The 24,423-nt window shown below is 43.5% G+C and overlaps 1 protein-coding gene across 1 annotated transcript in view; it reads left to right on the top strand.

The window, feature by feature from the left end:
• The first annotated feature begins 763 nt into the window (after positions 1-763).
• Positions 764-24,423, top strand: part of ecpas (Ecm29 proteasome adaptor and scaffold) — a 27,997-nt gene continuing 4,337 nt past the window's right edge. The window contains exons 1-45 of the mRNA XM_037698269.1: positions 764-812; positions 1,421-1,551; positions 6,591-6,707; positions 6,997-7,115; positions 7,372-7,521; positions 8,511-8,688; positions 8,817-8,956; positions 9,092-9,170; positions 9,264-9,383; positions 9,551-9,636; positions 9,741-9,816; positions 9,891-9,940; positions 10,019-10,085; positions 10,226-10,348; positions 10,470-10,573; positions 10,678-10,801; positions 10,887-10,967; positions 11,068-11,284; positions 11,440-11,531; positions 11,637-11,771; positions 11,863-12,037; positions 12,653-12,825; positions 12,970-13,071; positions 13,193-13,316; positions 13,789-13,934; positions 14,343-14,397; positions 14,499-14,613; positions 14,740-14,808; positions 14,951-15,068; positions 15,160-15,327; positions 15,422-15,501; positions 15,791-15,896; positions 16,043-16,090; positions 16,188-16,306; positions 16,483-16,633; positions 16,712-16,777; positions 16,910-16,999; positions 17,154-17,220; positions 17,301-17,392; positions 17,473-17,539; positions 22,593-22,790; positions 23,021-23,232; positions 23,319-23,362; positions 23,466-23,658; positions 23,741-23,900. Of these exons, the coding sequence (XP_037554197.1) occupies positions 791-812; positions 1,421-1,551; positions 6,591-6,707; positions 6,997-7,115; positions 7,372-7,521; positions 8,511-8,688; positions 8,817-8,956; positions 9,092-9,170; positions 9,264-9,383; positions 9,551-9,636; positions 9,741-9,816; positions 9,891-9,940; positions 10,019-10,085; positions 10,226-10,348; positions 10,470-10,573; positions 10,678-10,801; positions 10,887-10,967; positions 11,068-11,284; positions 11,440-11,531; positions 11,637-11,771; positions 11,863-12,037; positions 12,653-12,825; positions 12,970-13,071; positions 13,193-13,316; positions 13,789-13,934; positions 14,343-14,397; positions 14,499-14,613; positions 14,740-14,808; positions 14,951-15,068; positions 15,160-15,327; positions 15,422-15,501; positions 15,791-15,896; positions 16,043-16,090; positions 16,188-16,306; positions 16,483-16,633; positions 16,712-16,777; positions 16,910-16,999; positions 17,154-17,220; positions 17,301-17,392; positions 17,473-17,539; positions 22,593-22,790; positions 23,021-23,232; positions 23,319-23,362; positions 23,466-23,658; positions 23,741-23,900 (5,149 nt within the window). The 5' untranslated portion in view covers positions 764-790. The remainder of the gene's footprint in view (positions 813-1,420; positions 1,552-6,590; positions 6,708-6,996; positions 7,116-7,371; positions 7,522-8,510; positions 8,689-8,816; positions 8,957-9,091; positions 9,171-9,263; positions 9,384-9,550; positions 9,637-9,740; positions 9,817-9,890; positions 9,941-10,018; positions 10,086-10,225; positions 10,349-10,469; positions 10,574-10,677; positions 10,802-10,886; positions 10,968-11,067; positions 11,285-11,439; positions 11,532-11,636; positions 11,772-11,862; positions 12,038-12,652; positions 12,826-12,969; positions 13,072-13,192; positions 13,317-13,788; positions 13,935-14,342; positions 14,398-14,498; positions 14,614-14,739; positions 14,809-14,950; positions 15,069-15,159; positions 15,328-15,421; positions 15,502-15,790; positions 15,897-16,042; positions 16,091-16,187; positions 16,307-16,482; positions 16,634-16,711; positions 16,778-16,909; positions 17,000-17,153; positions 17,221-17,300; positions 17,393-17,472; positions 17,540-22,592; positions 22,791-23,020; positions 23,233-23,318; positions 23,363-23,465; positions 23,659-23,740; positions 23,901-24,423) is intronic.

Here is a 24,423-nt window from a genome sequence, read left to right as displayed (position 1 = left end):
GACTGCTACTGGGTGACGAGGCTAGCTGGTTAATTCTGTGACTTGGTGAATAAAAAGCTCAGTCCTCACCTCCTTCTACAGGTGTGCAGTGGAGAGCATCCTGTGCTCCAGCATCTGTGGCATGGAGGCTGCACAGCTGCAGAAAGAAAAGCTTTGCAGAGAGTGGTGAAAGCTGCACAGAAGTCTGTTGGAGTCAGTCTCCCCACCATCACAGACATCTACACCTCCAGATGCAGGAAGAGGGCCACCTGCATCATGAAGGACCCCACTCACCCAGCACACACACTTTTTGCCCTGCTCCCCTCAGGCAGAAGGCTGAGGAGCATTAAGTGCAGAACCACTAGACTGAGGAACAGCTTCTACCCTGAGGCTGTTAGACTCATGAATCGCCAACCAGGAAAAATCACTGTAATGCCATTTGGTTGTTGTTATGTGCTGCTGACTATCCATGATGCTGATCTCATGCTGCTGATTATTTCATGTTGCTGTGTTCATTCGCCCTCATCTGCTCACACAGACTCATGTTCGTGCTGCTGTTGTTTTGGCGCATTGTTTTTCTACTTGTGCTTAGTGTATTTATTCTTAGTTCATGACTCGGATCTTACTAATGTTTTTCTTTACAATGTGTGTTCGTGTTGGATGTAACTGGGACCCTGTGTACATAGTTTCGTCCCACCTCATGAGTCACGTATGTTCTCTCTGACTCTCGACCCTCGTGTGTGGTTTGTGGACAGGACAGCTGCAGTGACAACGAGTGACCTGAAGGGGTCGCTGATGTTCTTCTGCAAACATGGCTGCCCAGGATGAACTCAGTAAGTTTCTTCCTCCGTTTTTGACTTTTTATATTTTTCTTTAATGTCACGCCGACTGTCGCTACAAACAGACTTCTCATTGCACGCTTTCCGGCCCTGTTGATTAAAAAGTAAGCTAAGAAACTTTAAAGGAGCCGCCTAGTTAAAAGCTAGCGCTAGCTCGCTGCTCAGCTAGCTTGCAGGCTAGCGTCGGGAGGCCGTTTGCCCAGTCATGGTCTAAAGGAAACCATCATGCTGGCTGCTCGTTTCTTTACGTCCACTAAACTTTTGAATTGTACTTTTTCATCTTGGACATTTGGGACATGCGGGGTTAATTACGCGTGTTTTCACCGGTTCTGAAAAGGCAGTGGAATCGGTAAAATATTAAAAAACCTACGATGTTAGCTGCTTGCTGAGCTACAACCAGGAGACTGAAGGTTGAGCTCATCGCCCAAACTGGAGCAACATGCACGTGAGGATGACTGAATCTGGTATATTTTTCTTTATTTTGATGACGCTGAAGCTCGTACACAGTTGCTTTACATTGTAGTTTGTGTCTGAGCCGTGCTTGTTATGGCCGAGCTGCTTGTCTCGTCTTCATGACTGATGGTGAGACATTGTTTTGACAGATCAACTGGAACGTGTGTTCCTTCGCCTGGGCCATGCAGAGACTGACGAGCAGCTGCAGGACATCATCTCCAAGTTTCTGCCCCCTGTTCTTCTGAAGCTCTCCAGTGTGCAGGAGGGTGTGAGAAAGAAGGTGAGGTGCTTATCTCCATGCTTTAAACTCCACAGAAATGTTAACAAAAGCTTCTGTCATACCATGTTTCCCCTACAACTTGGGCTGCAACATTTAATCCAAAAATATCCATCATCCATTATTTTCTGCTTGTTCTGAAGTCGGGACGCGGGGGCAGCAGCTTGTACATGGAGGCCCAGATATATTTTTCCACAGCCACCTCTTCCAGCTCTTCTGTAAGGACTCCCAAGGTGTTCCCAGGACAACCTGGAGAGACTACGTCTGGGAGACTGGGAGGTCTCCTCCCAGTCGGACATGGCTGCATCCTTACCAGATGCCCCAACCACCTCAATTGCTTCTTTTGATGCGGAGGAACAATTCTACTCTGAGTCTCTCCCAGATAACTGATCACCCTATCTCTACAGGAGAGTCTAGCTACCCTGTAAAGGAAACGCATTTCAATCACCTGTATCCATGATCTCATTCTTTCGGTTACCACCCAGAGTTCATGACCATAGGTGAGGGTAGGAACATGGACTGACCAGTAAACGGAGAGCTTTGCCTTCTAGTTCAGCTCCCTCTTCACCACAGTGGACCATTACAGAGCCCGCAATACTGAAGTTGCTGCACCAATCTGTCTGTCAGTCTCACACTCCATTCTTCCCTCACTGGTGAACAAAACCCTGAGATACTTGAACTCCTCCACTTTCATTCAACCTTTATTTAGACAGGTTAATCCCAATGAGCCTCGGAGACTCATTTACACTTCTCACTACAATTCTCACTTGACGCAGAACCTCGACCTGAAGAGAGTAGTCCACCCTTTTCTGACTGAAGTCTCAGATTTAGAGGAGCTGATTCTCATCCCAGAAAAATAAAATAGGATTATGTAGATAAATTGATACCCTATTACAGCCAGACATTGATCCTAGGGCCCCAACCCCCACTGTCAGGTGGTATTAAATTCTAACTTAACGGTGTGAATTGTAAACTATCTACTGGCATGTCCAATTTTGACATCCCAGTTGAACTCTGTCTGCTTAAAGACTCTGGATCATGTCGCTCCTATTAAAACCAAAAAATCAAAACTCAGAGCAGAACCTTGGCTGAGTGACGTCACCAAGGCCGTTAGGCAACAATGTAGGAGGGCGGAGCGAAAGTGGAGGAAAGACAGGCTACAGGTCTCTTTTAAAATACTTTAAGAGAGTTGGCGCCGTTATCAGAAAGCAGTGAAAGCTGCTAAATCAAAATTCTTCTCTGACATAATTACCTCAAACTCTCACAACCCACGTGTCCTCTTCTCCACCCTAAACTCTGTTCTCCACCTCACTGAACCATCACCTCTGGAAGCCTCGACTGAGCTGTGCGACAACTTCCTACATTTCTTTTTGGAAAAAATTGCGACCACCAGGACTCTCATTTCCCTTCCAACTCATGACCCATCCATCCCACCTCAATCTGTAGCTCCTTTTGACCATTTTGAACCCATCACTCTATCTTCTCTAGAGCAGGTCATGTGCAGCTTGAAACCTTCTGGTTCCCCCTTTGATGTGGTCCCCCCTCGACTACTAAAGGAGGTGTTAACAACTCTAGGTCCGTCCATTCTGGCTATAGTAAACAGTAGTTTATCCACTGGCATGGTGCCAAAATCCTTTAAACAAGCTGCTGTCCAGCCTCTCCTAAAAAAACCAAACCTTGACCCCTCAGTCGTATCCAACTACCGGCCTGTCTCCAAACTCCCATTTGTTTCTAAAGTACTGGAGAAAACAGTTGAGTTCCAGTTGAAGTGCTTCCTGGAGGATCACGCCATCTTAGAGCTTTTCCAATCTGGCTTTAAACCTCTCCACAGCACTGAAACTGCCCTGCTGAAGGTCTTTAATGACAACTTCAGATTCACAGATACTGGTGATTCTGTGCTGCTTGTCCTGTTGGACCTCACAGCCGCCTTTGACACCATCGACCATGAGATCCTCATTGCTAGGTTGGAGCAGTGGGTGGGCGTCACAGGATCAGCCCTCAATTGGTTCAGATCTTACCTCACTGACAGATCCTTTTGTGTCCCCATCGAGGATTTTAGTTCTGCAGAGGCAGAGCTTAAATGGGGGGTTCCGCAGGGGTCCATCCTGGGTCCCCTCCTATTCTCTTTATACCTGCTGCCGCTTGGTGCTATTTTCCGGAAACACAACATACCCTTTCATTTCTATGCCAATGACTGTCAAATTTACTTCCCCCTAAGACACAATGGTACATGCTCTATTCAACCTCTTCTCGACTGCCTGGCTGACATCAGGGACTGGATGGCTTTAAACTTCTTAAGTTTCAATGAAAAGAAGTCTGAAGTCATGTTGTTCCCTCCCAACAACACGATCACAAACCACTGCATCAACCTCTCCGCTCTAACCCTGTCAGAAAAACAAAGAGTCACTAATCTGGGCGTGATAACGGACCCTTCCCTGAAGCTTAACAATCATGTAAACATGATTGTTAAATCATGTTTCTTCCAACTGAGGCGGCTGTCTAAACTGAAGCCCATATTGTCCAAAAAGAACCTGGAGACAGTAATACATGCATTCATTACATCTAGGGTTGATTACAGCAATTCGCCCCTGTTTGGTATCAGTCAGACCTCCATTGCACGACTACAAGTGGTCCAGAATGCAGCAGCCTGATTTTTAACCAGTACAGGCAAAAGAGAGCACATTACACCAGTTTTGGCCTCACTACACTGGTTACCAGTTCACTTTCGAATCCAGTTCAAAATACTCATGTATGTCTACAAATCACTGAACACTTTCGCCCCCCACCCCATCTCTCTGATCTGCCACAACCGTATGTCCCACCACGTACCCTGTGGTCAGCAGACCAGTTGCTCCTCACAGTTCCAGGAACTCGTCTTAATCACAGAGGTGACAGGGCCTTCTCTGTAGCAGGACCAAGACTTTGGAACGAGTTACCTCTGCTTGTCAGACAGGCCCCCTCCCTCTCGGTTTTCAAGTCCCGTTTAAAAACTCACTACTATTCAGTAGCTTTCAACACCAGATGATCTGTGTTTTGTTCCTGTATGCTCCACACTGGTTTGTCGTCATTATCTGCATCGTTTTTATTCCTATATTCTGATTTATTTCATTTTGTATATTGCTTGGTGTGTTACCTGTTGTTTTGTCTGTACAGCACTTTGGTTGGCCTTGCTGCTGTTTTTAGTGCTTTATAAATAAAGTGGTATGGTATGGTATGGTAATTTTAATGTCAAATACGGGACAATTCTGTTTTTAAGGGATTTGTAGCAATCCTTCCTAAGATTTAGCAACATTACAAAAAAACAAAGTTCCCAAATTGTATTAAAACTTGTTTTCTTCAATGCAAAAAATAATTTTTTTAAATTAAAAAATTTTAAATATTTTTTTTAATGCAAAATTTAAAAAGGAAAACTATTGGTATGACAATTTTCAGTTCAATTCAGTTTATTTATATAGCGCCAAATCAGAACAAAGTTGTCTCAGGGCACTTTACAGGAACATTCACATAAAAGCCAATTAGTAAAGTTCTCTATCTAAGGAATCCAGCAGACAAGTTGAATCTTGGCTTCGTCGCAGTCTCCCATCCTGAGCAAGCACAGTGGCAACAGTGGAAAGGAAAAACTCCCTTTTAAAAGGAAGAAACCTCCATCAGAACCAGGCTCAGGACAAGCGGCCATCTGCTTTGACCGGCTGGTTTGAGAGGACAGGAAGGAGAGACAGACGAACACAGAATGGTAGGTCCAGGTATAGGTACAGGTGTATCTGAAAGACAAAAAAAAATGCATGTTAAGGATAGAAAAAATAATTACAAATACAAAACAGGTTGAGCAGAGTAAGTAAAGACAGCAGTAGAGTGAAAAGTGTGGTCAGTTTGTCCTCCAGCAGTCTAAGCCTATAGCAGCATAACTAAGGGACAGCTCAGGAAACCCAAGTCGACCCTAACTATAGGATTTATCAAAAAGGAAAGTCTTAATCCCAGTCTTAAAACTGGATAATGTGTCAGCCTCACGGACAGAGATTGGAAGTTGGTTCCACAAAAGAGGAGCCTGATAACTGAAAGATCTGCCTCTCATTCTGTTTTTGTAAATTCTAGGAACCACAAGTAAACCTGCAGTCTGAGAGCGAAGTGCTCTGTTTGGAAAATATGGAACAATAAGATCTGTAATATAAGATGGAGCCAGGTTGTTGAGAGCTTTGTAGGTTAGAAGTAAGATTTTGAATTTATTCTGGATTTGACAGGGAGCCAGTTTTTCTGCATCATTTTTAGATAAGATGTTTCTAATTTTAGTGATATTACACAGGTGGAAGAAGGTGGTTCTAGTAATGTTTTTAATGTGGGGGATAAAAGACATGTCCTGATCAAAAATAACACCAAGATTTTTAACATTAGAGCAGGAGGACAGATTAATGCCATCTAAGGAGGGAGAAAGACTGAAACATTCATTCCTACGGTGCTCAGGTCCAAAAACCGAAACCTCAGTCTTGTCTGTGTTCAACAGGAGAAAATTAAGGGTCATCCAGGTTTTTATGTCTTTAAGACATGCTTGTAGTCTAAGTAGCTGATTGGATTCATTGGGTTTAATGGACAAATATAATTATGTGTCATCAGCATAACAATGACAATTTATCCCATGCTGTTTAATAACATTACCTAATGGAAGCATATATAAAGTAAAGAGTATTATATTTTGTTCAGATTAGTTGAGAAATATAAAGTTATGGCTGCGTTAGCAGAATACACAAAGGATAAAATTTCTCCTATGACCCGATCAGATCATTCCGGGGCTTCAAAAACCACTTCCGGGTCAACAGATGGTCATGAATGTTGCTCAGAATGTAGAAAAAGAGTTTATAATGAATTCCTGCTTTCCTTTTAATGAATCCTGTTTGTCTGATGGGTGATTTTTTTTACTGCAATGCTTAACTCACTTGATAGAAAATACCTGGGGTCTTTTCAATGACCTCTCTTGACACGTTTTTTTTTTTTACTCATGCTTGTGTTTCATCATGAAACCACACTAAAACCAGTGTCTCTCCTGCTAGGTGATGGAGTTGTTGGTCCACCTGAACAAGAGGATAAAAAGCAGACCAAAGATTCAGCTGCCAGTAGAAACTTTGTTGGTGCAATACCAGGACCCTGCAGCCGCTTCCTTTGTTACAGTAAGGTCCTAAGTTACAACATTGAAGCATGTTTATTAATTATTTTGATATCAGATGCCATTTAATTATGACTTCAGCACACATTTAAAGAATCTATAATATGCTACCAATAGATGAAACGTCTGGATCAGTGTTTTGTTGCATTTTGACTAGATGGTGTAGAATTTGTCTGAATTTTCATGTTTATTATAACAGTCTTTCATTAAATATGATTTTGGTATAGCCTGATTAAAATGAAAAGTGATTTGTTACCTGAGAGGAGAGCTGTGATGGACATGTTTGTTCGCAGAATTTTACAATCATCTACATTAAAATGGGCTACCCTCGTCTTGAGGTGGGAAAACAGTGTGAGCTGGCCCCAACCCTCCTCACCGCCATGGAAGGGAAGCCACAGCCTCAGCAGGACAGGTGAAGGTTGTTTTTATGCCCTTTGACTGTTAAAAACTAAGAAGTCCTCGTAAACATTTTATCCATTTTGGACGCTGTTCATGGATGGCTGGTCACAATTTGTCACAAACGGTTGCAACCCAGTGACAAGAAGCTTAAGTGTGGTAAAAAGATCAGTTGGTCTTCAACAAAAGTTTAGATATTGTCCACGTGACAAAACTGTTTTCTCTGTACTTGCACTAGAATTTATGGTTTCCTCCCTGTCCTCTGCTCGCAGCCTCATGCACCTGCTGATCCCGACTCTTTACCACATGAAGTATCCTGCACACCCGTCCAAGGGTGCTTCTCCATTCAACTTATCTGAGAGGCCAAAGACGATACACCTTCTCCTTGAGTTCATGTTGGATGTTTTGCTCATGCCTTATGGGTGAGTTCCTGCTGGTGTGGTCTGAATAAAATTCAATTCAGTTTATTTCTATAGCGCCAAGTCACATCATGTTATCTCAGAGCACTGAACAGAAACATTCACATACATTATAAAAGCCAATTTAGTAAAAGTTATCTAAGGAAGGAAGTCAGCAGATACGTTGAGTCTTCATTTTGTTGCGGTCTCCCGTCCTGAGCAAGCACAAAGGCAACAGTGGAAAGAAAAAAACTCCCTCATAACAGGAACAAACCTCCAGCAGAACCAGGCTCAGGGATGTGGCCAAGACAGTCAAAATATAAATTAATTTATTATCCATCTATCTAAGTATCTTTTCAACAGCAACCTGTTGTTCTGGAGCCACTTGTGGCCCCTGTGCAGTGGCTCCTTGTATCTTTGATCAAAAGTAACTACCGTAGTCGTCTTCATATTTACACTGACAATAGAAAATTATACCTGTTTTTATATGTGCAACAAAAAGACAGCGGTAATAAAACAAGTAGGTTAAGTTGCTTCTATAAACTTTTTTACAGGCAGCAGTTGTTATGGATGGTAAAATGGGCTCCTGACACCTGATTTAGGTGATTTCAATAATTACTTTACGGTCTGCTGGTCAATATCTGTTGGAGGTGCCTTGCTCAAGGTGCAAGCAATGGGGGAACTGGTCCTTTTCTGTTGCAGGCCCCAATACTCTTCCCTATGAGCTGCGTGCCTTCTCTGATCTGGTTCTGTTCAAAGCCAAACTGAAGACCTATTTATTTAAAACTGCTTTTAATGTTTAACTTTTAGTATTTTTATTTATTTTTTTATCTCTTTTACCTTTGTTTATTGTGGCTGTGTTTTTAATTTGCACTGATTTATTGTGCCCTGTTTTTCTTTGTTTTATCTTGTAAAACACCTTGTTCAGTGCATGACATGGTTGGAAGGTGCTATATAAAAAAAAGTTTATTATTATTATTAATAATTATTATCATTTTTATGGTTACCTTTAGGTTTGTGCTGAATGAATCTCCCACTCGGCCTGCACCCTCTTCCTCCCAGGGAGGTTCAGCTGATGGGACGGTGGCTGGGAGCAGTCAGGGTCTCCCCCAGCCTCCCCCAGGGATGAGCGTGTACGCTGTAAAGAGGGTGATAGGAGAAGCCCAGTGGAATGCGGAGCAGCTCGAGCAGGTGCTGTCGCTCAAACAAAACGTCCAGTTATGATTTTTGTTCTTGTCCGCTTGAGTAAATTATTCTGGCCAAAACTTTACAAACTGGTTCCTGCTCAGTTTTAACTCCTGCCTGCTTTGTTACAACAGTGCAAGCTGGGCATAGTGAGGTTCATTGAGGCAAAGCAGGTCCCAGAGTTGGAGACGGTGGTGCATCTGGTGGTGGCGTCGAGCGACACGAGGCACAGCGTGGCCACTGCTGCTGACCTGGAGCTGAAGAGCAAACAGAGGTAGCTGAAACACCACCATCTACAAAGAAGCATGCCTGTGATTCTTACAGCGTTGTTCCCAATTCATAGGGTAAACGACTGCACACGTGTCGGCATTAACCATATTTGTAATGCACACATTTTCTTTGATTCCAGCACCATTGACTGGAACAATCCTCTAATCATCAACAAGATGTTCCGGGTGTATCTGGGAGATGTTCCTCTTAAATCAAAGGTCTGTGAACTCGACGTTAACTTTCTTTAAACTGAATTTGGGGCTTTCTGGGCAACTCTACGACTACAACTTACTTGTATGTTTGTGCATCAGGGTGGCAGTATAAAGCAGGAGCTGAAGCATGAGCCAGTGAGCACAAGAGTCAAACTGAAGATCCTGCCACATCTTCTCCGGTCCCGTCTGGCTGCAGAGTGCTTTCCAGCTAATATCCAGGTGACGTGACCGCAATGCTACATTATCAGTGTTTAAGACTCAGTTCTCTAGTTCAATCATTTTAAATTCAAGAAATAGGAACTGTGTATTTTATCCAAGTATGTTATTGAAGTAATTAAAATAATTTGTCGTCTCGGGGATTCTCACTTGTTTGCTTTCTGCTGTAGGTTGTGTACGATGGCTTGTTTGGAGCCAACACCAACAACAAGCTGCTGTCTCTCACGCTGCAGTTCGTCCATCACATCTGCATGGTGTAAGAGGAGGACACCGTCTTATCCCCGCACAGATAAGCTGTGTTTCTGTCCATGAATATGTTGGCATTGAAAAAAATAGCTGACGTGTTGTCTTGAATCACAGATGCCCTGACACGAACAAGCCGTTAGGATTAATGCTGCTTAATGGTCTTACCAAGCTCATCAATGAGTACAAGGAGGTATTCAACTAAACATGCACTTTTAAGTGATTTCATACTGTTTATGTATATTTATTATACTTTTATATTTGCAGGATCCTAAGTTGCTGTGTGTTGCTTACGCTGCTGTTGGGAAGCTGTCGAGGTATAAAGAAACTAATTTTTATATTTTTTGCTTTTAAAATGTTCTCGTGTGCGTAATTCTTTTTTCTATTTGTTTTAGTCGCATGCCACAGCTTTTCACTAAGGATATCGCACTAGTGCAGCAGTTCTTTGAGTCCATGTGCAAGGTGGGTGAACATGTCTGCACCTGACACTGAATGCACTAAAAGTTCAAAATGCACCTGTACTTATAATTCAATAAATGTCCATTTTCTTAAGCATACACCCCACATTTATGTCTCTTCAAACTACGTGTCGCCTTGTTCAGGAGGAGCCAGATGTACGTCTTGCAATTCAGGAAGCGTTATCAATGATGGTTGCAGCGTATGCTAACCTTCAAGGAGCTCTGCTGAACCTGATGGAAGCTCTGGTGGCTGCGTACATTGTAAAGGTAAGTTAACAGTTACACAGTGCGTGTTCGGTTCATACCAGAACCACTTCCTTACGTTTGACTGTTTTTTTTTAGTCAAACATAAGGCAGATCAAACTGTCTTTTTGGTGTTTTGCAACAGCCGGAGGTTCAAGTCCGACAAGTGGCCATGAAGTTTGCCAGCACGGTGTTTGCTCCAGATCACGTGCCTTCAAGGTATCTGCTGCTGCTGGCTGCTGGAGACCCGTGAGTATAACAAAAACTGTGTGTAATCAACTGGATCAAGAATCAGACCGTACTTGTTCACGGTATTGGAGGAAACGTAAAGCTTGTTGGGTTTTGTGCTTTAGAAGAGAAGAGGTAGCTTCAGAAGCTCAAAAGGTGCTGAGAGCTTTTCCTAAAAAAAACTCGGAAAAGGAAGGACCAAAGCCGATGCCTTCTTTTCCAGACATGGTCGCCTACATCCAAGAGAAAGTGAGAATTGTTTATTGGGCAACACATCCACATTACATCTCTTTTTTTTTTTTTTGACACAAATAATTCAATCTTTTCTTTCCAGGCAGCTCAGAGGATTAAGACTCCAGCTAAATACATCGTTGGAACCGCAGCTATTCCTTTTAACCCCTCTGCTTTTGGAGAGGTAAACATTAAGTCTGTGCTGCATCGTTTAGTCCTGACAAACTGCTGCAAACTCTTTTCTTACAGTTCTCTTGACGTTTGTTTTCCCCTTGCTTCTTCAGATCATGCTCTATCTGAGGATGTGTTTAGCCCACAGTGCCGGGGCCACGCCCATGTCCACACGCCTGTCGGACATGCAGGATGACGCTCCTGCCATCGGTCGCTACGTGCACACTCTGCTGTCAACTGAGCCTCAGCCCTCAGGGTCCAAGGGCTGCGAGGCCAACCCTGTACACATCTACATGGATCTTCTGCAGCAGCTGCTGTCTGCAGTGGGAGGTGAGAGAAATGACTCCGCCTCTCCTAAAGGTCGTGGTTCTACCACCATATTTAAAAAGGAAAGGACTTGTGTTTGTGTAAAAAGTGTTATTTTCTGCATTAAGCAAGAATCAGCCATGTTTCAGCTCTGTTCTATGTATTGTGTTTCTCCTCAGGGATCCCAGTCATGTACTGTTTACTGGAGGTGGTGTCTGTGTTTCCAGAAAAACTGGCCCCCAGGTTTGCTGATAAAATAGACTGGATTAAAGTGAGTACTGTATTCATGTGTTAGTTTACAAGCTGCCCACAGTTTGTACCAGCAGATCCAGTGGTAATGATTCTATTCTAAAAAGGTTTTTGTTTTTTTCTCCAGAGTTTGATGAACACAAATAAGGAGGACATGCGTGAACTTGCAGCTCAGCTGTACGCTGTGGTGGTTTCTACCATGACTGGCAACGAACTGCAGGCCGCAGTGCAGAATCTCATCAAAATCACTAAAGACAACCACGTATGCCACTTTTCCCTCCTTTTTTCTACATTAAATGCCAACATGGTTTCATCCAAGTTCAAAGATTTTTTTTCTTTTTGTCTGATCTCAGAGTCCTGAGACTCAGCACGGCGCCATCTTGGCTCTCGGCTACATGGTGGGAAGGAGCATGAGCAGAAAGAATGCCGTCACCTCTCTTGACTTGACGCAAAGCAAAGGGCAAGAAATGAGCATCACCTCCCAGGATGATGATGATGATCTTGTTGCTATGGCTACAAGAACAATTGGTGTGCAAGTATTTTACAGTCATTTTTATTTTATGCCTGTTGAATGACGGATTATGGCGTTGTCTCCATGCGTCTGTTCACTCTCTTGTCTGGGTCATAACTTCTGGTCCACTCAAGATAAATTATTGAAACTTCATAAACTTATGCATCATCATTAAACAGAGTGTCACATACACTTTTCTTCACTGCAGCTCCAAGGTCACATACATTATTCAACAAAAAAGAATAATTATGAATGTTCTGAATGAATGAAATGGATGACATTATGATGTCCAAGTTGTAGAGGATTTTCAATACACTATGATCTAATCAATCATTGTAATCATTATCATGTTTATTTGGTCTGATGAAAACTCTGGGGGGGTCTGTGGTGGACACACACATGTCAGATGTCACACTGGTGATGAGTATCTCATGTTGGTAATGTGATAAATGTTGACTCTGCTGTGTGGCCACAAATCTAAGATTAAGCTCAAAACTCAACAGCCTGCAGATGTTTTTTTTGCATCATTCCAGAGTCGTGGTTTATAAATCCAATCAAAGTTAAGAACTGCTGTACAACGGTTTGTTGACGGGTGTGTAATGTACAGTATGCGGTGCCCTTGTTTCCATTAGGTTCCTTCCTGAATAACAGCAGTGCGATGTTGGCCGTCGCAGCCTGCACGGCTCTGGGAGAAATTGGGCGTAATGGGATCCTGCTGATCCCTGCAGAGGGAGAGGGCTTCACTAAACTGTTTATTGTAGAAAACCTACTGGCTCGGATCACTTCAGGGAAGGAGAGCACAAAGGTAAGCTGAACTTGTTCACTCAGGGTTTATACTTTATGGATTAGTGACAAAGCATTAACTAAGAACAATTGATAGACATAATGAAGACATGTACCTATGTATGTATAATTATTTTCTACTGTTATTTCTCCCCATGCTTTCTAGATGAAGGAAAGATCCATCATGACCTTGGGTTATCTGCCTGTGGGAGATGCAGACTTCTCACACCAGAAGAAGCTGCTGCAGGGACTCATGGACTCTGTGGAGGTATGAGAGCTTGATTATACTGACAAACAGCTGGAATGATCATCAGCAGCACTGAATTATCACAGGCTGTGACTCTTCATGACAAAACGTCTGAATTTCCCTGCATTTAATTCACCTGCAGGCCAAGCAGGTGGAGCTGCAGTTCACAGTCGGAGAGGCCATCACCAATGCAGCCATAGGAACCAGCTCTGGAGCTGCCAGAGACCCGTGGACCTGCACTGAGGACCAGTACAGCCCGCCACACGGTCAGTAGTTTTCAGTCGTAACAGTTTGTGTTGTGCTCGAAATTGTTTGTATGCGTTTAATTTATATTTTTGTTGGTATGTTATGTAAGTTTATGTCAAGTGTCTGCAAAGACATACTGTCACAGCATGATGGATTAGTGGGGAAGACTGTTGCCTCACAGCAAGAAGGTCCTGGGTTCAATCCCCGGTTTGGACCAGGAGTCTTTCTGTCTGGAGTTTGCATGTTCTCCTCGTGTCTGTGGGATTTACCTGCTTAAATAAAGAAATTGATAAATAAAAAGGTTACAATTAAGCAGATTGTCAAAGGAACCTGCAATATGATTGATTCACTTTTATTTATGTGGTTATGTGCAAGAAAAGAAAATCTTAGGCACGTTTTATACTTGTAGCTTATTTGTTATGAAGCTCTTTGCAAGAACAGGAACTTGTTTGTCTCCTAGTCTTATCCCTATGTTTTTTGTTTGTTTTCCAGATGTTAAAAACAAGGATGTGGTTCCTTGGGTTCTCAGCTCGATCTTGTCCAAGTATATTCCCAGCCAGAACCCTCATGTGAGGCAGGCGGCCTGCATCTGGCTGCTGTCTCTCGTCAAGAAGCTGAGTCAGCACAAAGAAATCACCGTGAGTCCATCAGACAGACAGAACGCCAGAAGATTTAACGAGTTTAAAATCACTTGAATGTTTTTTTCAGATCATTTTATGTTAAATTTAATGCAACACTTCACAGGTTTTTGGTTGTTATGCACTATTTTAAGTGATATAAATTCATGTTCAGACATTTACTCTTCTATTATGAAGTTGTTTTGTGATAAACGATGTCCGACCGCAGAATTTTTTTCCTGCAGGTTTCATTTTGGGCTTGATTTGTTCGTTCTTGAACAAGGGTGACGTTCTGTTGAATCTGCCCACAGCAATGTTTAGGTTTAGAAAAAAACAATCCGACTTGGTGTTCAAATGCCTTCATTGTGCTTTTCTCTCAAAGTAGATTTGTTTGAAACAATTTTGTTTCCTCTTTTTTTGCTCTTGAAGTCTCATTTGAAGGAAATTCAGAATGCGTTCATCTCTATTCTGTCAGACCCTGATGGTGAGACAAGAAACCAGTTTAAACACTTTGCTCTTATTCAACACACATTTTCTAATGTTCCAAGACTAATCTTGTCGTTCATCGTTCCCCGTCTCATCCAGAGTTGAGTCAGGACGCAGCGTCTAAAGGCCTCGGGCTCGTTTATGAGATGGGAGGCAAAGGAGATCAACAGGAACTGGTGTCAACTCTAGTGGAAACTCTCATGACTGGTAAAAGGTGAGTTCAAGGCTAAATAATCAGGTTGAAGCTGGTTTAACCAGAGCTTCTTGTTTTATTTTTGTGGTGGAATTGTTTTTCTGCACATAAAGGTCTTGTTCAGTGTTGAGTTATCGTTGCATGCAGGGTGCGCCATGCGGTCTCAGAGGATACAGAAGTGTTCCAAGGGGAGGGTTTGGGAAAAACACCTGATGGGTGAGCCTTGTCCAGCCTCTCTGGACATTTTTACTGATGTTTTAGTCCATATGTAATAAACATGTAATATTCATGTACATCCAGGTAGCTCAAATGAGTAATTTGTCTCTTTCATGTGTAAACATGTTTTGTTGCCTGACAGTCACGGCCTGTCCACGTACAAGGAGCTGTGCTCGTTGGCCAGCGACTTGAACCAACCAGATCTCGTGTACAAATTCATGAACCTGGCCAACCACCACGCCATGTGGAACTCACGCAAGGTGTCGCGCTCAGTCACATCCACGTGCTGTCGTTCTGTTTTCTGATGATCTTCTTCCACCTGACCCCCAACTAAATCTGCCTTTCTCTCAGGGAGCAGCTTTTGGGTTCCACATGATCGCAGCCAAGGCCGGAGAGCAGCTGGCTCCGTTCCTGCCTCAGATAGTGCCTCGTCTGTACCGCTATCAGTTTGACCCCAACCTGAGCGTCCGCCAGGCCATGACTAGCATCTGGGATGCCTTGGTCACTGATAAGACCCTGGTAAGGCTCTTTCACATGAACAGAAACTACATACAGACAGGCAGATGCTGAGGACGGTCGTGATTTATCAGTTTGCTTGTTTCTGTTTGTCCAGGTGGACAAGTACTTGAAGGAGATCCTGCAGGACGTCATTTCCAACTTAACCAATAACGCCTGGAGAGTGCGAGAGTCAAGGTAAAATAAAAATGACTTTTCTGTTTCTCTTATGTTTGTTTTCCTTCAACAATTCATCTTCCACATGACTTCTGAAGAATCCTCGAGTTGAATCTTCCCATCACTTTAGCAACAAACTGGCTGAAGCCACTTCCTGTTAGATGTTTACGTCACATCATGGCCGTGTGGTTACCTACTCTGACTTATTTATTTTAATGTGTACATTGAGCAGGTCTGAACCACAGGTTTAAAATGTGTAAAAGTTTAAAAAAAATATTGTTCTGATGAGCTTTTTTAAATTCTTGTGCAGCTGCCTGGCACTTAATGACTTGATTCGTGGTCGTCAGGCTGATGACCTCATTGATCATTTGACAGAAATGTGGGAAACCCTCTTCAGAGTCCTCGATGACATCAAGGTGAGCAGCAATCAGAAATAAATCCTCCTTTTTCCCACTTGGCACAAAGTTTAAACTCTTGACATTTTAAACTATGAAACCTGGTTCATGGTATAAAAAAACAACACGTTTAATCTTGGTTTGATATTTAATGTTTATTGTTTTAGGAATCTGTAAGAAAGGCTGCAGACGTAACCCTAAAAACACTCAGTAAGGTAAGACTGTCCCGACCTTGACCTGTTTTTAACATGTTTGTATTTGTCTGTGTGTACTTGTGTGCATGTCCAAGAACGTGTCTGTTTTTCTGTGTAGGTGTGCATTCGTATGTGTGAGTCTACAGGCGCTGCAGTCCACAGAACTGTGGCAGTGTTGTTGCCCACCCTGCTAGAGAAAGGCATCGTCAGCAGTGTCTCCGAGGTTCGCTCGCTCAGGTAACAGTTCTTCAGGATGTGCTCTCTGGTGAAACATCAAAGCTGCTCGTGTTGGAACGACTTCAGTGTTGCCGTTTCATTTTCTCACAATTTGTTCGCCTTTTCTCAAGTTACAAAACAGCAGAGCGGCGTTGATCATCATATGGGCTACAGATCATGTTTGTTTTTTTGTCCAGCATCCAGACCCTGGTCAAGATTAGTAAGTCGGCTGGAGCCAGACTGAAGCCTCACGCGTCCCGGTTGATCCCAGCCCTGCTGGAAGCTCTCTCCACCCTGGAGCCTCAGGTCCTCAACTACCTCAGTCTCAGAGCCACCGAGCAGGAAAAGGTAACGTGTTAACCTGTAGGTTTATTACCAGTTGGTCTTCCTGTTGTTTTAAGTTGTGTTTTGGTTCTGTGTTTTTAGAGTGCCATGGATGCTGCGAGGCTGAGTGCTGCCAAATCATCTCCAATGATGGAGACCGTCAACATGGTAAAACATTAAGCACTGCATGCATAATCATTCCCATCACCAACATCCTTAACTTGTATTTTCCCACTCAGTTTGTTTATTTTACACAAAAGCTGGTGAGATGTGCATTAAGTTGAGGATGTGTGCATTCAGTGTCTGCAGCACCTTGATGTTTCTGTGCTGGGGGAGCTCGTCCCCAGGCTCTGTGAACTGCTCAAGAGTGGAGTAGGCCTGGGCACTAAGGTACATGAATGCATTCAGAGATGCTCTTATTGGTTACATGTTTAGGTTATTTAATCAAATATTTTACATGAACATTCTGATATTTTCGTGCTCTTGTGTTTCTGAAGATGTGAGGTAAAAAGTTGGCCTGCTAATTTCTGACTTTTGTTGTTAGGGAGGCTGTGCGAGTGTAATAGTTTCCCTCACAGTTCAGTGTCCCCAGGACTTGACCCCATACTCAGGTACAGCACAGCTAATCTGATCGTCTGACACGTTATCTGGTTGGAATAAACTAACAAAGTTATGCTTTTGTTGTTGGAAGGTAAACTGATGAGTGCCCTGCTGAATGGCATCCATGACAGAAGCTCTGTTGTCCAGAAAGCTTTTGCCTTTGCCTTGGGACATCTAGTCAGGGTACGCACAATTCAAACACGGACAGTGATTAAACCTGATGTTTAAGGTTTTGTCATGCAGACAATTATTTTTCCCATCAGACAGCAAAGGACAGCAGCGTAGAAAAACTACTACTGAAGCTCAGCAACTGGTACTTGGAGAAAGAAGGTGAGTCATTTTTAAACTTGCTGCTTTCATCTGTTTCAAGGTCTGGTTGTAATCGAGCCAGATTTCTTATTATAGCTGAGGCGTGTTCAACCGTTTTAAAATTTCCTTCTAGTTTGGTGTAAAATCAGACAGCACTTGGTAATACTGGTAGATGATGTTTATTTCTTCTCCTTGTTGCAAACTCTTCTCAAACTCGTCTCTGATTTTGTGAGCAATAAGGTGGCCAGCAGGTTTTCATTATTACTGGTAGTTATTTTTTTCTGCGTATAAATAAAAAACCTTCTAGCAGTAAATGTAGCAATATGTTTTTTGTCTGCTCGGTAAAACAGCCTGGCTGTGAGATGCACAAGTAAGATTACGAGTCATTTTACATGTAAGACCAGCCAAAATTAAAACTAAACATCTAGTCCAAAGGATTATTTTATTGTGTCTAATGCACAAACAAAACTCTGTAAATATTAGCAGTTATTGTTATTGCTTGTGAAGCTGGACACATAAAGTTAATTTTTACTAGAAGCAAACAAATGCATTGTAATTTAGCTAAGCTGGGTGATCTAAAATTAGTTCTCACAGTGTTTACTATATATTTGGGGTGCTGTGGTCCTGTAATCCTGAGGCCGCTGGTTCGAGCCCAGTTTGTGTCAGGATGGTATTGACGTAAAACAATTGCAAATCTTTCATGTGAAGTTGGGTCGCGATGCTGACGCCTGACAAAACAGCCGAAAGGAAAACAGCAACAACAGATCTATAGATTTGTTTCAATCCACCTTTAGTCACCGTGTTATTGTTTATTTCAACATTAAAACCTAATGCAGGGTAAACATGACTCACGTTCTAAACCAGGGGTGCCCACACTGTTTCAGCATGTGAGCTACTTTTAAAATGACCAAGTCCAAGTGATCTACCTACTGTAAAAATACAAAACCAGTGTACCAGTACTTATTTATAAATATATTAAAGTATATGTTCTTGTTTTTAGTATTTTATCGTTTTATACGGCAACTTGATTTATTGTTTTATAACACTTTTTTAATATCATTTTACTGTACTTTATATGTTGTCTGTCTAAAACTGGTCTCTCTTGTAAATGAGTCCTCATGACTCAACCTGGATAAATAAAAGTTGAATGAATGAATAAGTCCCAGCTCGCTGTGGACGCAACATAAATGACAAAACCCAAAAGTTTGTTTAAAAAAAAAAAGACAATTTAGTTTTACTGTCCAAGTACAAAATAATAAAACCCAGCAATAACCTGTTCTTCACACAAAGGAACAGAAAACAAGAATAGCTTCATGTTTGTAAAATAACTTGTAAAAATTCAGCCCTGCCAGCGGCTGCTTTTAACTGTAACCGTATTTTTTGATACCTGAGAGCTTTGATGGAAGATAATGGTTCTGATTTGATTTTAAAGTCTCTGAACAACGAGTCAGCTGCTTCAACAAATGTCTCACCATCTCTCCGTCTAGAAAAGACTTCTTGTGCTTAACAATTATTGAAGTGACTCACCTGGACTGATGCTTCGCTGCTGGTCAGCTGTAAGAAAAGTGACTGCTGTCCAGAGAACTGGGATTTTAGTTCCTTCACCGTTTTCTTTCTCAGCTCATGTTTCAGAATTAAGTCGGTGACGTACTATTTATAGTTTATAGTTGGGGTGGTGTGCTGCTGACCTCAACTCGGGATGTCGTGGGTCAGTGGACAGAGTACTTCTAAGACCTCCTCAATCCCACCGGCACGTCTTCCACTGAGGAAGCGGAGCCTGGGGACTCTGGGTCGGGCCCTCCAATCTCTGATGCTGAGGTCACCGAGGTGGTTAAAAAGCTCCTCGGTGGCAGGGCCCCAGGGGTGGATGAGATTCGCCCAGAGTTCCTTAAGGCTCCTGATGTTGTAGGGTTGTGTCGGCTTACGCGACTCTGCAATATTGCGTGAACATCTGGGGAAGTTCCCCTGGATTGGCAGACCGGGGTGGTGGTCCCCCTATTCAAAAAGGGGGACCGTAGAGTGTATTCCAACTACAGGGGAATCACGCTCTTGAGCCTCCCTGGTAAGGTCTATTCGGGGGTTCTAGAGAGGAGGGTCCGTCGGATAGTCGAACCTCGGATTCAGGAGGAGCAGTGCGGTTTTCGTCCTGGCCGTGGAACACTGGACCAGCTCTACACTCTCAGCAGGGTCCTCAAGGGTGCGTGGGAGTTTGCCCAACCAGTCTACATGTGCTTTGTGGACTTGGAGAAGGCGTTCGACCGCGTCCCTCGGGGGGCCCAGTGGGGGGTACTCTGGGAGTATGGGGTACCGGGCCCTTTGATACGGGCTGTTAGGTCCCTGTATGACCGGTGTCAGAGCCTGGTCCGCATCGCCGGCAGTAAGTCGGGCTTGTTCCCAGTGAGAGTTGGACTCCGCCAAGGTTGCCCTTTGTCACCGATTCTGTTCATAACTTTTATGGACAGAATTTCTAGGCGCAGCCAAGGTGTTGAGGGGATCCGTTTTGGTGGCCTTAGGATTGCGTCTCTGCTTTTTGCAGATGATGTGGTCTTATTGGCTTCATCAGATCGTGATCTACAGCTTTCGCTGGAGCGGTTCGCAGCCGAATGCGATGCGGCCGGGATGAAGATCAGTTCCTCCAAATCCGAGGCCATGGTCTTGAGCCAGAAAAGGGTAGAGTGCCCTCTCCGGGTCGGGGAGGAGGTCCTACCCCAAGTGGAGGAGTTCAAGTATCTTGGGGTCTTGTTCACAAATGAGGGAAAAATGGAGCGTGAGATCGATAGGCGGATAGGTGCAGCGTCTGCAGTGAAGCGGGCGCTGTACAGGTCTGTCGTGGTGAAGAGAGAGCTGAGTCAAAAGGCGAAGCTCTCAATTTACCGATCGATCTACGTTCCCACCCTCATCTATGGTCACGAGCTTTGGGTTGTGACCGAAAGAATGAGATCTCGGATACAAGCGGACGAAATGAGTTTTCTCCGCAGGGTGTCTGGGCTCTCCCTTAGAGACAGGGTGAGAAGCTCGATCATCCGGTAGGGACTCGGAGTAGAGCCGCTGCTTCTCCACGTCGAGAGGAGCCAGTTGAGGTGGCTTGGGCATCTGTTTAGGATGCCTTCTGGACGCCTCCCTGGTGAGGTGTTCCGGACACGTCCCACCGGAAGGAGGCCCAGAGGAAGACCCAGGACACGCTGGAGGGACTATGTTTCTCGGCTGGCCTGGGAACGCCTCGGGATTCCCCCGGAAGAGCTGGCCCAAGTGGCTGGGGAGAGGGAAGTCTGGGCCTCCCTACTTAGGCTGCTACCCCCGCGACCCGACCCCGGATAAGCGGAAGAAAATGGATGGATGGATGGATGGACGTACTATTTATGAATAGTCTGAAAATGCCACTCTGGTGAAACGCACTTCGAATTGTGGAGGAACAAAAAATTCCTCCCCGCATTCCATATGGAAATGGTAATTTTTTTTTTCTTACTTGGTCCAGCTCCCCAACTCATTTTACACTTTCTTGAGTTTAGATATAAACTGGAGGTTATTACGAGTCAACGCGTTTGTTTTTAGCGCGGTTTTTTGCGCATGCACGGTGACCTGTGTGTCAGAAAAGGTCGGTCTCAGATTGGCTAACCTGTATGTCAGTCAAGTGACAATTTTCACAGTGAAGATAGATTGATCGGCTGACGTCTGTTTAAAAATAAAATTAAGACATTTTAAAAATGGTCTTGACATCTATTTCGCCGTGCGATCTACTCATGTCTTCATGATCTACCAGTAGATCATGATCGCTGTATTGGGCACCCCTGATCTAAACCGTCACTTTCTCACTGGGTTAATAAAATTAAAAGACTTGCAGCGGACATAACCCAACAGCAGAAGTGTCTTTAAATCTGTCGAGCTCCTGTACCACAATCAAGTGCATCTTTATAATTTCAAACCAGCAGGCCAGAGCGACTTAAGTGTAATTTTTAAAACGAACACTATGGCTTGTGTGTGTGAGAAGATGGAAATCCTTCTACCAGTAATCATCCCACCATCACTCCGATACCGTTAGGTGACTACAGACCAGAGAGGAAAAACTGATGACGCAGCCAGTTAAATGAAGAAGAGTGACGGCGTGCGAGAACAAACATATTAACTTAAGATGTGACCAGAAACAATGTTCAGTGGCTAAAACAGCAGCCACGAAATACAGAAGCAGAATAAATGCAGCAAACTACGAGCAGCATCGTGATCGAAGGGCCGATGACTCAGCTGTTACAAATAAACTTTGATACCACCTACAAGGGTTTGGTGCCTCGACTACATTCAGTTAGCACAGCAAACGATTGATTTGGTATTTGCAGGTTGCATTTATTAGCAGTCCGTCCTCTAATTATTTTTTCCACTATGATTATGTTTTTTGACACGTATATAAAATATTCGGACAGATCTGTCAAATGCTTTTTTGAACTAACATTAGAGGCGTGTGAGAAAAGCTAAACTCTTAATAACTTGTCCCTATAGAAATAGTGTTCAGTTCAGCTATTCAACAGAGTTATTGAATAAAAATGTACCTAGGAGCTGAAACTCACTGATCATTGATAAATTAATTTTTTTGGAAATAATTTGTCTTAAAGTCCAGTATAATGATGACAGCAACAAGGGGAGTGATGGCGCAGAGGTTAGAGAAGGTAGGCCTGTGATCGGAAGGTCGCCGGTGCAACTCCCTGAACCGACAACATCAAAATGTGGGTGTGAAAGATGAAGCACCCACACCTGCATCCACCCTCATTTACCCCACTTTGGGCCCTTGAACAAGGTCTTTAACCCCCACCATCTGCTCCTCTGGGTGCCCTAGATAGTGGCTCTCTGCTCCACACAGAGGGCTGTGGTTGTGTCAGGAAGAACATCCGGTGTAAAAACAATTGCCAAGTCTTCGTGTGAGTTAGTTCACTGTGGTGTCCTCTGAAGAAGGGAGCAGACGAAAAAATAAAAATGATAATGACAGCAAGATGAAGGGAAATCAGTTACTTGCATCATCCTGGAATCAATTGACAGCCTCCACTGGTTTCTGTGTTTTCGTTGACTCTTTCCCTGCTGCTTCCAGAACCTGTTTACAAGTCGTCGTGTGTGTTGACGGTTCACGCCATCAGTCACTACAGTCCAGATGTGCTGAAGGCTCACGCAGGTGTGGCCCTGCCACTGGCCTTCCTGGGCATGCATCAGGCCCCCGGTCCTGAAGAGGAGAAAGGAGAGAGTCATGATGCCACGCTGTGGGCTGAGGTGTGGCAGGAGAACGTTCCAGGTGAGGAACGCAGTGCTACAGAGCATCAGGAGGATAAATGTTGCTTAGGAAATGAAATGGTAGCATTGACCAGTCAGAAATATTTTTGAATTACATTAAAAGTTTCCACTAAATGTTAACGTTGAGCTTTTTGCCATATAGGGTTGAAAAGAAAAACTTAGTTACGGTTTGACAACACAAATTTTTAAGTCTGAAAACTTTTTTTTTTTTTTTTTTTTTACTAACGTCAGGAAGCTTTGGAGGTATCAGACTCTACATGACGGAGCTGATCGCCATCACACAAAAAGCACTGCAGTCTCAGTCCTGGAAGATGAAGGCTCAGGGCGCAGCTGCCATGGCAACTGTTGCTAAGGAGCAGACGGGCTCGTTGGTGGCACCACACCTTGGTTTGGTGCTGACGGCTTTAATGCAGGGGCTGTCCGGACGAACGTGGGCCGGCAAGGTAAAAATTCCTCCTGCTGCTCGAAAACTAGAAAATTTAACAAAAAAAAAACAGATTTGTGTTTATTTTTATATTTTTATTTCCAGGAGGAGCTGTTGAAAGCCATCGGTTCAGTGGTGTCCAAATGCTGGTGAGCCCTCCGGCATAACTTTTTTCTGCTAATAGCCATTTCTTTTAGATGGAGAACCTCGTATCGATGTATTTTACTTTGTTCTTCTTCCTCTGGCTTTTAGTGCTGAGCTGCAGAAGCCATGCAGCGGCCAGCCTACGATCCCAGAGGTGGCGGAGGTCGTGTTGAAAGAGTGCCGAAAGGAGAATCTGGTGTACAAAACAGCTGCTCTGCGCTGTGCTGGAGACGTGCTCCACAGCTGCCAGGAGGACCGCTTCACTGATATGGCTGAGATCCTCTTCCCTCTTATCAAGAAGGTGAAATTATCCCCCGTTTGCTAAGAGACGCAAACAAATAAAAAAAAAACACAAACAAACGTGTTGTCTGGTTTGATAGCAGAGCTGTCCACAGAGTGGCGGGACATCTCTCAGGTCTGTGGACGACCACGACAATGATCCTGATGATAAAGATGTGAAAGAGAAAGAGCTGCAGACTGAAGCTCTGCTTTGTGCTTTTGAGACACTTGGAAAGGCCTGGCCCAGAAACTCACAGACTCAAGGTAACATCTGTCTTCTACTCAAACATCTACACAGAACCACTTCCACACTTTATTCTGTTCTATTTTCTAAAATATTAAATTTTTTTGTTCCCCGTCTCTGAGCCAAAAGGGGGGGATTGGAAATACCCTCTGTCCGTCCGTGTATGTTGTGAGTGGGGTAACTTGAAAAACAAGTGACACTCTGACTTCCTTTTTGGTGTGTTGCTGCATCGAGACATAAGAAAGTTTCCTAGCAAAAATTGGGTTGCCATGTCATAATTCAAGATGACTGCCACTATATATGTATATGTAAACTTTGTGAGCTGGATAACTTGAAAAATAAGAAACATGCCAACTTCAATTTTAGTCAGTGGCTGCATCTAGACGTAAGGTAGGCCACCATCACAAATTGGGTGCCACGTCAAAATCCAAGATGGTTGCTGTCATAAAATGGTGTGGGTAGGTGAAGAGCAGCCGAAAGAATAAAAAAAAATGCATATATATATATATATATATATATATATTTTCCCCTCGCAGCCACTGC

The sequence above is a fragment of the Nematolebias whitei genome, chromosome 3 (genome assembly GCF_014905685.2).
Source record: "Nematolebias whitei isolate Nwh7 chromosome 3, NemWhi1, whole genome shotgun sequence".
In the NCBI taxonomy this organism is placed as follows: Eukaryota; Metazoa; Chordata; class Actinopteri; order Cyprinodontiformes; family Rivulidae; genus Nematolebias; species Nematolebias whitei.
Note: the sequence above shows the minus strand (reverse complement) of the source record. Positions and strands in the feature narration are given on the sequence as shown.